This window comes from Sus scrofa, chromosome 1 (assembly GCF_000003025.6).
Source record: "Sus scrofa isolate TJ Tabasco breed Duroc chromosome 1, Sscrofa11.1, whole genome shotgun sequence".
In the NCBI taxonomy this organism is placed as follows: domain Eukaryota; kingdom Metazoa; phylum Chordata; class Mammalia; order Artiodactyla; family Suidae; genus Sus; species Sus scrofa.
Window position 1 is genome coordinate 230,792,775 of NC_010443.5, and position 14,875 is coordinate 230,807,649.

The following is a 14,875-nucleotide window of genomic DNA, read 5'->3' on the forward strand; positions in this document are numbered from 1 at the left end:
ACAACACCAGGGACAATGAAGAATAGTACTGAGATGGAACTGACACAAGCTTTATTTTCAAAGAGCCTAGAACAGAGTTCTCTTGCGGCGCAGGGGGTTAAGGATCCGGCGTCGTCACTGAAGCAGCCTGGGTCACTGCTGCAGTGCAGGTTTGATCCCTGGCCTGGGAACTTCCATATGCTATGTGCATGGCCAGAAAGACTAAAAGAGCCTAGAAGCTTATCAGGAAAATAAGATCAATACCCAAATCATCATAACTAATACAAGCCAGGCAGTTATCAATACTCCACCATGGGTTCTGCTAAAGGAGGGTGGGATCACTTAGTACCACGGAAGGAATGGAGACCGCCAGGAGGAAGTGCGTGGGACAGGAAGGAGACAGAGGACATTATTTCCTTAATGAGCATCAACAAAGCCAAGGAGGGGGCAGAGCTCGAGGAGTCAATGGAGGATACAAGAGGTAGTGCTTTAAAATTCATACCTGTTGTAGAGAAAATGGGGCAAATGTGAATGAAATTTATATTCTGAATTAAAGGGAATTAAACATATCGAGGAATTCAGAGGTCAGCTCACCCTAATGTCACTATATTAGGCAGTATGTTAAGTCGCCAAGAGATGTGGGAAGATTTCACAGGCTAATTATGATCTTTCAGAAAAACTTGTTTCATTATTGTAACATCTTATGATGTTAATTTTTAAGTGCCTAATACTTAACACAGTAAAGTCTACTTAACTAGAATTGCTACAAGGAGCTCAAATAACACACACTGAGCATTCTTCAATGTGTTGCATTGAATAAGCATAAATTCCACATTGTATTCTACATCCATAGGACTACAATAAATAATCTTCATATGAAAAACCTAAATAACATCAAGGCAAGATCCTGAAGGATTCTTCTACAGCATGAAGAAAGACAATTTTTTCTTTTTTGGGGGTATAATTGAGAAGATGGTACTATATATACTATAATGTGTAAACTGGCTAAATATATATAAACAAACTACCCATTATGCAGTAATTCAGCCAGAATTCATCAGATCGTCATATTATCAACCAACTGTACCCTGGGAAAGTTGCACTAGCATTTTTTTAAAAAGTTCCAACAGAGCTGTCTCACAACATCAACAAAACAAGCAGCCACCTATCTCAGAAACTCTGAGATTTCAGGGCTAGGAGTGGGATGGGGGTTGGTGCTGATTAAATTCAGTCCACTTCCATATCCAGGCAGCCTCACCTGATTCAGGTACCACACTCCCAACTCCCAGGCTTATGAACCTACCCAGATATTTTCACTCTTGAGAGCAGAGAAGCAAGGAGGGTGATCTGTGGGGGCGGGGTGGGTTGGGGGTTCCTCTGTTATTTGTGGGGAGACTCTCTTGGTGCTGCCGGAAAACCAAGTGTGAGGGTACCAGTTACATAAGAAACACCTAGTTAATTTCAAGGAAACACTCCCCAAAAAAGAAATGCCTAATTTTAAAATGATGGGTATATTTAGAAGCTTCTAAATGGTAACAGAAGCGGAGGTAGAGAGAACTGTTTTATTTTACCTATGAATCATGTTTGTGAGTTACATCTCAGTTTATGAGTTACACTGGGCATGCCCACTTCTTACTATTCTCCACTAATCCTGGTATATGGAAATAGCATCAAGAATAGATTATCAATGGTGACGGCAAAAAAATGAAAGTTCTGACTGAAGGCCCTCAAAATACTATGTGTGCAAATGCAGGGTTTTGTCAATAAAAGGTGAGGTTTTCCCAGCTTACTATAAGATCAGCATCTACAAGTTGGAAGGAACAAAGACTGCATCCATCAGTAGACATACTGATCAACAAGAACGGAAGAAAGCATACCAGGAAGACATTTCCACACATTCCAAATAGATTTCACTTCCTTCATAAACTCCGACATAAATCAAACCTGGAGATGACCTCAGATGCACCAACCTTACTAAGGATCACATAACTGTAATATTTGGAGGGTGAGCAACTATAGCATTTGTTCTCGTAAATACAAAACCTGGTTTTCTATTATCTAGAAATAATGCTAGATGTTAGGAAAGTTTGCTTATGTTCTAAAAAGCTAAAAATTAAAAAAAAATTTGTTGGTAACCCTTTCTCAAGTGATTTTAGAGATTTCCCACTACTTTAACATAACTGCAGGAAACGTATTTGAAAGGTTACTGAAGTGACAGAGGGGCCTATTTTGAAATAAAATTAAGCCTATGGTACTACTAAAAGGAAGACACGATATCCAAAATCAAACTGGATACAACAGTTTTAATGGCTAAATGTTTGCTCTTTTTTTCAAGGAAGCACAAAGAATGGGAGGGAGGTTGAAGCAAAGCCACCCTTCTCATGTGAATCCCTCACTTTGGTCAATTTGTCTTAAACTGACAAAAGTGTCCTTTTAAAGTAATGGTTGCCCCTACATTTTTAATGTCACCTATCTACTGTCAAATATCTAAACATATCTTTTTCATTGATATCATTAAAAAGACAACTCCAATTTTTTATAGATATGACTTTAAGGACTTGTGGGAAAAAAACAATTTATAAATCATTTGCTCAACGTCCCATTTAGAATGAGATGAAAAATGTCCATTTAAAAAAAACAAAAAAAAGAAGTTCCCATCATGGCGCAGTGGTTAACAAATCCGACTAGGAACCATGAGGTTGAGGGTTTGGTCCCTGCCCTTGCTCAGTGGGTTAACGATCCGGTGTTGCCATGAGCTGTGGTGTAGGTTGCAGACGCAGCTCGGATCCCGCGTTGCTGTGGCTCTGGTGTAGGCTAGTGGCTACAGCTCCGATTCGACCCCTAGCCTGGGAACCTCCATATGCCACAGGAGTGGCCCAAAGAAATAGCAAAAAGACAAAAAAAAAAAAAAAATCCCACTATGGTCCTGGCCCAGGAACTTCCACATGCCACGTGTGCAGCCAAAAAAAAAAAAAAAAAAACACCAAAAACCCACTATGACATCATGAGAAGAGACCATTCACAATGGGACAGCTTTGTCAGCTGTTCCTAGGAGGAGCCATGCTTACCTTATTGTGCTCATACTTGTAGGGGATCTTGAGCGTGTCCATGGCTCTGATCATGGCCTGCATGGCCGTGAAGATGTTCTGATACACCAGCTTGGTGAAGCCCCTTTTGTCTTCATCAGAGTAGCCCGACCCGTGGATGATTCTCATCTGCTTGATAAACGTACTCTTGCCGCTCTCTCCTGTCCCTGGAAGAGAAACAGACAGCACTGATCAGACCATGATATCTTCTCTCAGCCTCCTAGACAACTGAACTAGGAACAGGGCTTGGATGTGACACCCCTAAGGTCCTGCTGAGGGGAGCATCACAGGAGAGCCGTACCACCTTTGATGTATACCCTCAGCAAAACTAGAGGGTTGAGGGTCCATTTCAGAGACAGGTTAGCTTAAAAAAAAAAGCTGTCACCTCTTTGGAAGCCACTCAGCATGGGATTTTGATAGTGATTTGTAACCATGTATCTTATAAGAAACATAACAAAAATAGTATCTTTTGAACAGAATTAACACTTGATAAAGCTCTCTTCCCAGAAGAGTATCTGAGACACATCCCAGGAAGCTGGAATGTTTAGCCAGGATTTAGATCTGGAAAAGACAATGCACTTACACATAAGCTGTTCGGAGAGTGCTAAGACAAAAACACCTGAAAATTTCTAGATATTTCGTTTTATTTTACAATGGGGTATATGGAGAGCACAGTATCCAGATAAGAATTGGGATTTTCAGGATAGCCAAGTATCAACTGTATTTATTTCGGGGGTGGGGGTGGCTGGCTGAGTTATTCCAAGGATTCCCTTAATTTAGAAAAGATACAGTGACCCTCTTTCCTTCTGTCCACTCTTTACTATATTATGATAAAGAAACTGACTGTTGCTGGATTTTTTTTTTCTTCTACGCTCTCATGTTCCCCTTCTGCAAAATCCTTTTTAGTTACCATAAGCCTGAAGATAATCTACAACAAAGCTACAAATGCCTGTGGGGAGAAGGAAAGATGGAAAGATTAGATGATTTCACTGAATGACAACCTATTTCTTCTAGAGTGAATCTAAAACTATGAATTTAAAAACTTCATTTTGCTAAATCTAAGTGGTTTGATGGGTATGTAATTTCATTTCTGAGTATCTCTTACTCTCTTTCAAATTTCCTTGATATTCAAAGCAATAAATGTCTTTGTCTTGCCCTAACAATGTGGGGGAGGGGGGACTAAAAGTTTTTGAATATTAAATATGGACGAATAGAATAATGATACACAGGATGACTATAGTGTCCTTGTTGCTATTTCCTATCAACAAAGCATTAAAAAAAAAAAGGCGGAAAAGGAGAATTAAAAACTAGGAATACAACATCTGTCCTAATTGTTTGGTTTTTCTGGTGGTTGGATTTCATTACTATCTTTATAAACAATCATGAAAAATTCAAATAAGTATTACAGTTTTCATAGAGGCACTCTTAAATGACTACAGATGTCTTGGTAAACACAGAAGCCTCCCAAAGTTACAATGGAAGATGATTTCTAGCCCCACAGTCCCGCGGTCTCCGATTCCTTTATCCTTTTCATATGACTTTTAATAAAGTGATCTGAAACTTCTTGAAATGTGAAATTACCACTTCCTTTATCATTTTCATATGACTTTTAATAAAGTGGTCCAGAATTCGTTGAAGTATAAAGTTAACACTGCCATGTGAATGCTATCAACACCTTTTAACAGCATTAATCCAAAGAGTTAAAAATGAACATTTCAGAACACTGTAAACCAAATATAGTGGAAAAAATAAAAATCATTAAAATAAACTAAATTTAAAAAATACAAAAAAAGAATTTCTACGCAGTTTAAATATTGTAGAATCATTAGCACTGCTTTTTATGACAGGTGAACTACATCAATGAGTCAGGTGCATTAAGAGTACTCATATTGTAGAGTCATTACATGTTGATTAAAACAATTATAAAGATAAATAAATAAAAATAAAAATGAATATTTTATTATCCCAACTATGAATACTGGGGGAAAAAAACCCATAAGTATCTAAAAAGTAGTATCTCTAATAGAAAGAATCTATAAAATTGTTTCTCATTATCGATCAACAATTTAAAGAAACCAGTATCATTACTTTCCTGAGCAATACAAAGTATGGAAGGAAAAGGTGCAGACTGCTTCTTTATTATCCTTAAACCAGAACCAGTGGCTTGCTCTGAGGCCCCAGTGAGAGACAATCATCAAATGAGAATCTCTGACAGTTTTTCCCACACCAAAACCAAGAAGAAATCTTAATATGCGAGGTTAACAGTATGAAAAGAAAAGACAGAAGATTCAGGCAAAAGGCCTCCTTCTCTTAGCTCTCTTAGAGGCCTCTATATGCTTACCCTCCATAAATAAAATCAAGAAGTCAGGAGAAAAAAATCTAAACTACAATGGCTTGTGTTTCACTTAAATCCTGTTGGGCAAGAGCCGTCAACACTTGGCACCTCTTTGGATCTCCACTAAGCCCCTGCGTACCACACTAATGAAGGGTCCTGGATTACGCGACCCAGAAATGAATGAAATGGGAGAGATTAAGAGGAAAGACCTAAAATCCCAAACATCAAGCCCAAGATAGCTTCCCACTGCCCCAGACACACACACATACACAGGTATCCTCTCTCTATTTTCCCATCTTGCTTGGCACCTCAGGAGGCTGACTGGTAAGGACTTCACATCAAGAGCTTCCTTGTCCTTGGTCTTCTGCTTGGGGTCAGTCCATAGGAGACACCAGGAGGAGACCAGAGAGCAAGAGAATGAGGGAGGCGCACTCATTCACTTAGCTTGGCCACTGCCAGGGCACTGCAGATAGGCTATGTCCCTTCCAAAAGGCCACAGCTCTCACTGGGTGGCCCTCTCTACACAGCTGCCCTCTCTGGGTTCCTGGAACTGCTCCTGCTCCTTGCTGGCCCCTGGTTACTGAGCTCATTAGCCTTCACTGGTTTACTTTCTAAATTCTTAGTCACCTGGCTGTAGTGGGCCATTTCTTTCCTGCTAAGACCCTGACATGTACAAATACCCAAAGGAAAGTAGGTGCAGCTTAATAAATGAAGGACCAAAAAGGGAAGGGAATGGAGGTACCCTCTCTTCTTCTTCTGTCTTTTCTCTATAAATCTTATCTATAAGGTGTTGTCTTGTTTATAAAGGGCTTCTCTTTCTCTAGTCACTCACTTATTTTGATGACACTTCTGGAGGCCAATCATGATGATACAGCCCAAATCAGAATGCAGGGCCCCTGACTCTCCCCACAAAGTACTAATAAACCTAGGACTAGTCCCCCAGAGCATGCACACGTGAGTCTCCCTGGCCCCCATGCTTCAGCAGCACAAACGAAGACTAATCTCCAGTCCTGACAGGGGAAACAGTGGTCTCCACCACCTTAATATCCTCTCTCGTGTAAAGGAAACCAGAAGAAATGTGTGCTCAACTCTTTATACTTTGCCACTCTGAAATAGACTGTCACTTAATGCTCTAAAAATTCTATGAGATAGATGTCTTTTTCATCTCATGGAATTAAAAGGCCTTGCAGGGGTGAAGCATCAGAGCTAAGATGACCTGGCTAGTAACTGGCAGCACGAGGGCTTGACCCCAGCCTTCAGCTGCTCAGTTTGGGTTTGGCACTACTTTCACAGACACGGCTGCCCAAATCCAGGATAATTAACTTCTACTGCCCATGGTAGAAGACAGTCTAAAAATGTCTCAACCTGGATTTGATGACACTCAACTCTCATCCATCTAACCTGGTTTCCAAGTTTTGAATTTCCAATTTTTTTTTTCAATTAATGGGGACCCATTTTGAATCCTGGTGCCATCTTCCAAGACTGGCCATCTCTCTCAGGTGAATTCCACTCATGCATTTAATACTCACACTCCGATGTTACTGTATAAATGCAGCAAATTCAAAGTGAAGGCAAAGCTTCATGTAAGGAGAAAGTCTGTGTAATGCAAATGCTATAGGTACAATGAGAAAATCAGAATGCAGGGCCCCTGACTCTCCCCACAAAGTACTAATAAACCTAGGACTAGAATAATTAAAGAATTATTCTCATATAATGGACTAAAATATCAACCAAGCAAAAAACAGCTTCTTAGTTCCATGAAAAGAGTTCTATCACAGAGACAAATGAATTATTCTTAACAAATGCGTAGCCCAATTTCATGTTCTTCTATTTTTACAAATCCTCAGGGTTTTAAATGGACATTTTAACAATCTACTTGGGATTAGAATAAAAAAATATTTGTTACAATTTAAAAAACAGCTATTTAAAATTGTAAAAAATGACGTATTTCCCAAGGCACATGGAAAGCATAATAAGAGACTTCACAATTCCTTATCTCTGAATGAAAGAAACAGACCTCTACGAGTAGTCGCTTGGTGAATTCAGTGCCGGCTAATCTCTTTTCACATAAAAAACTCTTGACCTACCTACAGAAATACAAATCTACTGCTCCCAAAGCCATTGATAAAATAAAATCTAGCGAGAACCCCTTACATTAAATGTGGGGACGGGGAGGAGGCGTTCACCTTTGCAAATGTGAATATACCTCCAATCAAAGTTTCAAATAACAAGCGTATCAGCACACACAAGAATGTGAGTCCTGGAAAACTTCTGCTTTTCTCCTTCTTTGGTTTCTATAAATATGGCTGAAATTATTCCCCAGAAAACTTATTTGTACTTTTAATCAAGTACTATGCCTCTCCTTGCCCCACCCCCATCTACATACCCAGAAATGAGACTATTTGAGAATCATGCTATTTAAAAAGGACACTTCCTCCGGCATGCATAACTGGCACTGAAGGGTACTTTTTCCTTTCCTACCCACTGGATCAGAATAAGGCATGGAGAACAATCCCCAGTTCACGCCCCATGTTCTTCCATCAGAACAAACACCAGATATGAATTTAATATCCAACTGGGGGAGTTCCTGCTGTGGCGCAACAGGATCTCTGGCGTCTTGGGAATGCTGGGACAAAGGTTCAATCCCCTCCCAGGATCTGGCGTTGCAACTACAGCTTGGATCTGATCCTTGGCCCAGGAACTCCATATGCCACAGGAGACCCAAAAAGAAAAAAAAAAAAAAAGGGGGGAGTGCACCACTTGGTAAGCAGTTAAAATACAGCATATTCACTCACACACATGCATGCACGCACACACATAATCTGATGCTTTAAGCTTTGCCAAAATCTCCTCAACGCAAGAGGATTTCCAGAGTTCCCATTGTGGCTCAGTGGGTTAGGAACCCAACTAGAATCTTTGAGGATGCAGGTTTGACCCCTGGCCTCGTTCAGTGGGTTAAAGATCCAGTGTTGCTATGGCTGTGGTGTAGGCCAGCAGCTGCAGCTCTAATTCCATCCCTAGCCTGGGAATTTCTACATGCTGCTGCAGGTTCAGCCCTAAAAAGCAAAAAAAAAAAAAAGAAGAAGACTTCCACATACAAATTCTGCACAAATCCTTGTTTACTCTATGTATCTTACTCATACTAAGCATCCTAATCTTTATGCTGATTACTTGGCCCATTTGCAAGAGGCAATCTGTAATTAATTCTGTCCAATAAACTTCTAAAAATAGAGCAGTTTTCCTTATCCTACACCCTGACAGTTTCAAATTCAATAATAAATTACTTTCTTAATACATGACTTTTTAAATGTCATTTCTTCTTCTTCTTCTTCTTCTTCTTTTTTTTTTTTTTTTTTTGCTTCTTAAGGCCACACCCAGGGCATTATGGAACTTCCAAGGCTAGGGTCTAAATGGAGCTGTAGCTGTTGGCCTACCCCACAGCCACAGCAACACTGGACGCAAGCGGCATCTGCAACCTACACCACAGCTTACAGCAACACTAGATCCTTAACCCACTAAGCAAGGCCAGGGATGGAACCTGCATCCTCATGGATCCTAGTAGGGTTCATTACCACTGAGCCATGACGGGAACTCCCTAAATGTCATATTCTTAAAAGCAACCATGGACTCAATGATTCCACTTTCACACTTAATGTTGGTTCCTGGGCTATTTCATCAAAAGGGCTGTGAAACACAATCCACATATACACAAGAACTGCTCAGCCCCCTAAAAATGCCAGTTACGATGGTCACTGTCTGAAGATTGTGGTGTGGTGTGCCCCATTTCCATACAAGGCCCCTGGAAAACGATAACTGAACACTGCACTATCAGGAACTTCAAGGGTCCTCATGCCTCATTCCCTGTATCCTAAAAGAAAGCCAGAAAACTAGAGTTCCCAGGTGGCCTAGGGGTTAAGGATTCAGTGTTGTCGCTGCTATGGCTCAAGTTCAATCTCTGGGCCAGGAACTTTCGCATGGCCATTAAAAATAAACAAATAAAAAGGAGTTCCTGCTGTGGCTCAGCAGAGGCAAATCTGTCTAGTATCGTGGGGACAAAGGTTTGATCCCTGGCCTTGATCAGTGGGTTAAAGACCCAGCACTGCCGTGAGCTGTGGTAAAACTCATAGATGTGGCTTGGATCTGGTGTTGCTGTGGCTGTGGTGTAGGCCAGCAGCCACAACTCCAACTGGACCCCTAGCCTGGGAACCTCCATATGCTGCAGGTGCAGCCCTAAAAAAAGGACACACACACAGAAAACCCAACAAGCAAACAAAGAATAGAAAAGAAAAAGAAAGAAAAAAAAGTCAGAAAACAGACCTCCTCAGGACCTCTTATAGGCTCAGGGAGACCCACACCACTGTCACAGTTTTTAGGCTTCCAGGAAAAAGAAGAAATGCCAAAACAGTTTTAAAAACTGTAGTATTTAAAGTGGTACAATGAATATATTCCTTTTATCCTTCCAGTGCCTTTCATGACTGTATTTGGAGATATTGTCAAGCCATCAAAAGTCTGCATCTGAAGCCTTTAATTAAAGTGAAAGCTCAGGCCAAATGCCCCTGCCCTGCCCTCTTGATTGGCCAGCACCCAGAAAAAGAGCAGCAAAGAACAAACCCAAGGCTCATGAAGTTCAACTGTGATTCAACTACCTGTTCTTAAGGTCCACTGTTTAGGCCAAGTCTGAAATATGGAATCTCAGCACTAGCAGAGCTGAACTTGGGCTACTTCCACAGAAACTTGGATAAAGCAGAACTAGAAATTTCAAGGAATTTTCTACCCACAAGCACATCATCAACCCACACCTGCAAAGACTTAATAGCACTGAGTCAAATGCAATCCACATGTTGTCCATATTCTGGGTTATATACTTGAAAATATACAGATTCTGCCTCCAGCCCATTTTCCTCCACTTAAACTGGAAGCCTGCTTATAAAGCTGAGCAGCTCTAAGACCAAAATCAACATTACTTCCTCTCCTCAAAGACTGTCCTTTGAGGGCAAATGTTGGGAATACTTAACCCTCTATTCCCAGCAAGGTCGAAGAAGGAATAGGATAATGTTTAAAATGTAGCATGGAAATTAACTGAATTTACTATCACCAACTGTGGGTGGAAACTGAATACACGGTATGTTAGCAGTAACCAGGACTATTAATAGTAATTCATCCAATTACGTTGTTTTTAAAGGAAAGACAGGCAAAAATGCATGGAAAATGCAATTTACTGAAAATGTTTGGGAGACAAAGAGATTATCTCGTCCTGGGCTTCTCTAAGAAGTAAAATCTGGGAAAGGTGCTTCCAAGGATTACTCAGTGATACAAGAGTATTTTCTTAGAATGTCCAGTTTACCATAGACTATTCATAGTAAACATCCATATTAAAAACAGCATCAGCTGACTACATAATCTTCTGAATGTACCAAAACCTAAATGTACACCTTAAAATGGTGTACTTCATGGTATATGAATTATGTTTCAATTAAAAAAAAATTTTAAACATTAGTTTGAAGAAGACAGGAATTTTACATGAAACTGTACATGAATTTTCATGCTAAAACTTTTTCAGGGTTACTTTGAGCCAACCTGCTCAAACTTCCCCCCAACTTCCAATCCTTTCCTCTGCTCTCTTCGGCTTCTGGGTGTGTTTCAGAGAAAAAGGTGAAGAAGCCCTAATTCACTTATTTTACAAAGGAGGGAAGGAAAGTGGCTTGTTCAAGGGATCTGCTGGTTGGCAACTAATTAGGAAGATGGACTACAATCTACCAAGGTCTCCTGTCTGTCAAGAGCTCTTGATCTCATGTCCTCATGAACTTTCTTTTTATAAAACACTTTTCCAATTTAAAAAGTTCTAAATATTTATTATAGAAAAATCAGAGGGGTTTTCACATTGCTAAAAATTTGAACATTTTGATACATTCCTTACCAGACTACTTTCATAGGCAAATGTGCCTTTTCTGTTCTTGTTCTAAACTAAAAATAGAAAATACTGTATATTATTATTTTTCACTTAACATATGTGATAATTATTCCAAGATACTAATTATTCTTCAGAAATAGTTAATGATTGTCTGAAAGGCTTTCATAAGAATGTGTGATAATTTAACAATTGCCCTGTTGTAACATATTTTGAGTATTTCTAATCTTTCACTTTTACAAATAATCTGTGATAAATAACCCTGAAGAAAAACATCACAGAAATGCAACTAGCTAAAAGAGTTGTAAAGGCTCTGACCATCCTACCTGTGTACAAGGTGACATATCCATCAGACCCTTCTTTACCCCACTCTTTTTTTTTTTTTTTTTTTTTTTTTTGTCTTTTTAGGCCACACTGAGGTATGTGCAAGTTCCCAAGCTAGGGATCAAATCGGAGCTGTAGCCGCTGGCCTACACCACAGCCGGAGCAACATGGGATCTGAGCCGTGTCTGTGACCTACACCACAGTTCACAGCAATGCCAGATCTTTAACCCACTGAGAGAGGCCAGGGATCAAACCCTCATCCTCATGGAAACTAATCAGATTCATTTCTGCTGAGCCACAACAGAAACCCCTCACCCCACTTTTTTTTTTAAGCAATGCTACTGAAATACATATTTGTTCTTTTTGGCCCAGAGCTCTTAAAACTCAGAATTTCCTAAGTAAGGAGAGTATCACAGATGTCCTTTGTTATATTAATGAGGTGACTTTGGGATAGTGCCCATGGAGCAGGGCTGTCAGGGGAAACACCCAGGGACAAGAAGTGGAACTTCAGAAAAGTCCCATCCCCTGACCTCTGGGGAAAGGAGGGGAGCTGGAGAATGAGTTTAATAACCAATGGTCAATGGTTTAATCACTCATACCTAAACGACAAAGCCTCCATAAAAACCCCAAAGGACTGGATTGGGACAGCTTCCTGGTTAGTAAACATGTGGAGATTTGGGGAGGGTGGCACCCTCTAGAGAGGACATGGAAGTGTCATATCCCTTCTCACTTACCTTGCCCTATGCATTTCTTCTATCTGGCTGTTCCCACGTTATACCCTTCTATAATGAACCTATAATCTAGTAAGTAAAATGTTTTTCCGAGTTGCTCAAGAAAATTAATCCAAGCCAAGAAGGGCGTCATGGAAACGTCTCATTAATAGCCTTTTAGTCAGAAGCACAGGTAACAACGTGGACTTGTGATGGCATCTCAAGTGAAGAGCAGTTTCGTAGGACTGAACCCTTAACCTGTGGGATCTGACTCCATCTCCAGGTAGACAGATCCAAATCTCTCCCATTTTAGAAATCCATTTCTACCCACATGATACATTCTGCACATACTGTCTATCCTGGCTCCTCTTCACAGCTCTGCAACCTTGGGGAAATTACTTGGCCTCTCAAAGCCTGTTTCCTCATCTGTTAAGACCACCATCTACTTCTCAGCTCTGCTGTGAGTTTTCAGTAAGTTAATCCAAGTAAAGCAGTGTCTGATACATAGTAAGTATTCAAAAAATACTGGCTATAATTTACCGTGCAAAATCAAGTGGAAGAATGAGAGAACTGTCTGACACAGGGCTAGGGAAAGGCAAAAACTTACTAATAAATACTTTAATGCAGCATTTTTTAATGATTTTTATTTTTTCCATTATAGCTGGTTTACAGTGTTCTGTCAATTTTCTACTGTACAGCAAGTTGACCCAGTCACACATACATATACACATTCTTTTTCTCACATTATCATGCTCCAATATAAGTGACTAGATATAGTTCCCAGAACAATACAGTAGGATCTCATTGCTTATCCTTTACAAAGGCAATAGTTTGCATCTATTAACCCCAAATTTCCAGGCAATTCCACTCCCTCCCCCTCCCCTTCGGCAACCACAAGTCTATTCTCAATGTCCATGATTTTCTTTTCTGTGGAAAGGTTCATTTGTGCCATATATTAGATTCCAGATATAAGTGATATATCATATGGTATTTGTCTCTCTCTTCCTGACTTAATTCGCTTAGTATGAGAGTCTCTAGTTCCATCCATGTTGATGAAAATGGCATTATTTTGTTCTTTTTCTGACTGCATATATATACACCACAACTTCTTAATCCAGTCATCTGCTGACGGACATTTAGGTTGTTTCCATGTCTTGGCTATTGTGAATACTGCTGCAACAAACATATGGGTGCATGTGCTTTTTTTTTTTTTGTCTTTTTGCCTTTTCTAGGGCCGCTCCCGCCTGTGGAGATTCCCAGGCTAGGGGTTCAATCAGAGCTGTAGCCGCCAGCCTACGCCAGAACCACAGAAATGTGGGATCCGAGCCGCGTCTGCAACCTACACCACAGCTCACAGCAATGCCAGATCCTTAACCCACTGAGCAAGGGCAGGAATCAAACCCGCAACCTCATGGTTCCTAGTCGGACTCTTTAACCACTGCGCCACCACGGAAACTCCTATGTGTCTTTTTCAATGAGAGTTTTGTCCATATATATGCCCAAAAGTGAGACTGCTGGGTCATACAGTAGTTCTGTATTTAGTTTTCTGAGATATCTCCATACTGTTTTCCATAGTGGTTGTGCCAATTTACATTCCCACCAACAGTTCAGGAGGGTTCCCTTTTCTCCACACCCTCACTACCATCTGTTATTGTTGACTTGTTAATGATGACCATTCTGACTGGTGTGAGGTGATACCTCATAGTAGTTTTGACTTGCATTTCTCTAATAATCATGGATGTTGAGCATTTTTTCATGAGCTTGTTGGCCATCTGTACATCTTCTTTGGAGAAATGTCTATTCAAGTCTGCTGTCCATTTTTCAATTGGGTGGTTGGCTTTTTTGCTGTTGAGTTGTATAAGTTGTTTGTATATTTTAGAGATTAAGCCTTTGTCAGTTGCATTATTTGAAACTATTTTCTCCCATTCTATAAATTGTCTGTTTATTATGGTTTCCTTTGCTGTGCAAAAGCTTGTCAGTTTGATTACGTCCCATTGGTTTATTATTGCTTTTATTTCTGTTGCCTTGGGAGACTGACCTAAGAAAACATTTGTAAGGTTGACGTCAGACAATGCTTTGCCTATGTTCGCTTCTAGAAGTTTGATGGTGTCTTGTCTTATATTTAAGTCTTTAAGCCATTTTGAGTTTATTTGTGTGCATGGTGTAAGGGGGAGATCCAGTTTCATTGATTTACATGCGGCTGTCCAGCTTTCCCAGCACCACCTGCTGAAAAGACTGTCTTTTTCCCATTTTATATTCTTGCCTCCTTTGTCGAAGATTAATTGACTGTAGGTGTCTGGGTTTATTTCTGGGTTCTCTATTCTGTTCCATTGGTATGTAAGTCTGTTTTGGTTCCCATACCACACTGTTTTGATGACTGTGGCTTTCTAATTGCCTGAAGTCTGGGAGAGTTATACCTCCTGCGTGGTTTTTGTTCCTCAGGATTACTTTGGCAGTTCTGGCTCTTTTGTGGTTCCATATAAATTTTCGAGTTGTTTGTTCTAGTTCTTTGAAAAATGTCATGGGTAATTTG

The 14,875-nt window shown here is 40.2% G+C and overlaps 1 protein-coding gene across 1 annotated transcript in view; it reads right to left on the reverse strand.

Moving 5' to 3' along the window:
- Positions 1-14,875, reverse strand: part of GNAQ (G protein subunit alpha q) — a 299,520-nt gene that overhangs the window by 185,306 nt on the left and 99,339 nt on the right. Inside the window, exon 2 of the mRNA NM_001038623.1 lies at positions 3,048-3,232. Within this exon, the coding sequence (NP_001033712.1) occupies positions 3,048-3,232 (185 nt within the window). The remainder of the gene's footprint in view (positions 1-3,047; positions 3,233-14,875) is intronic.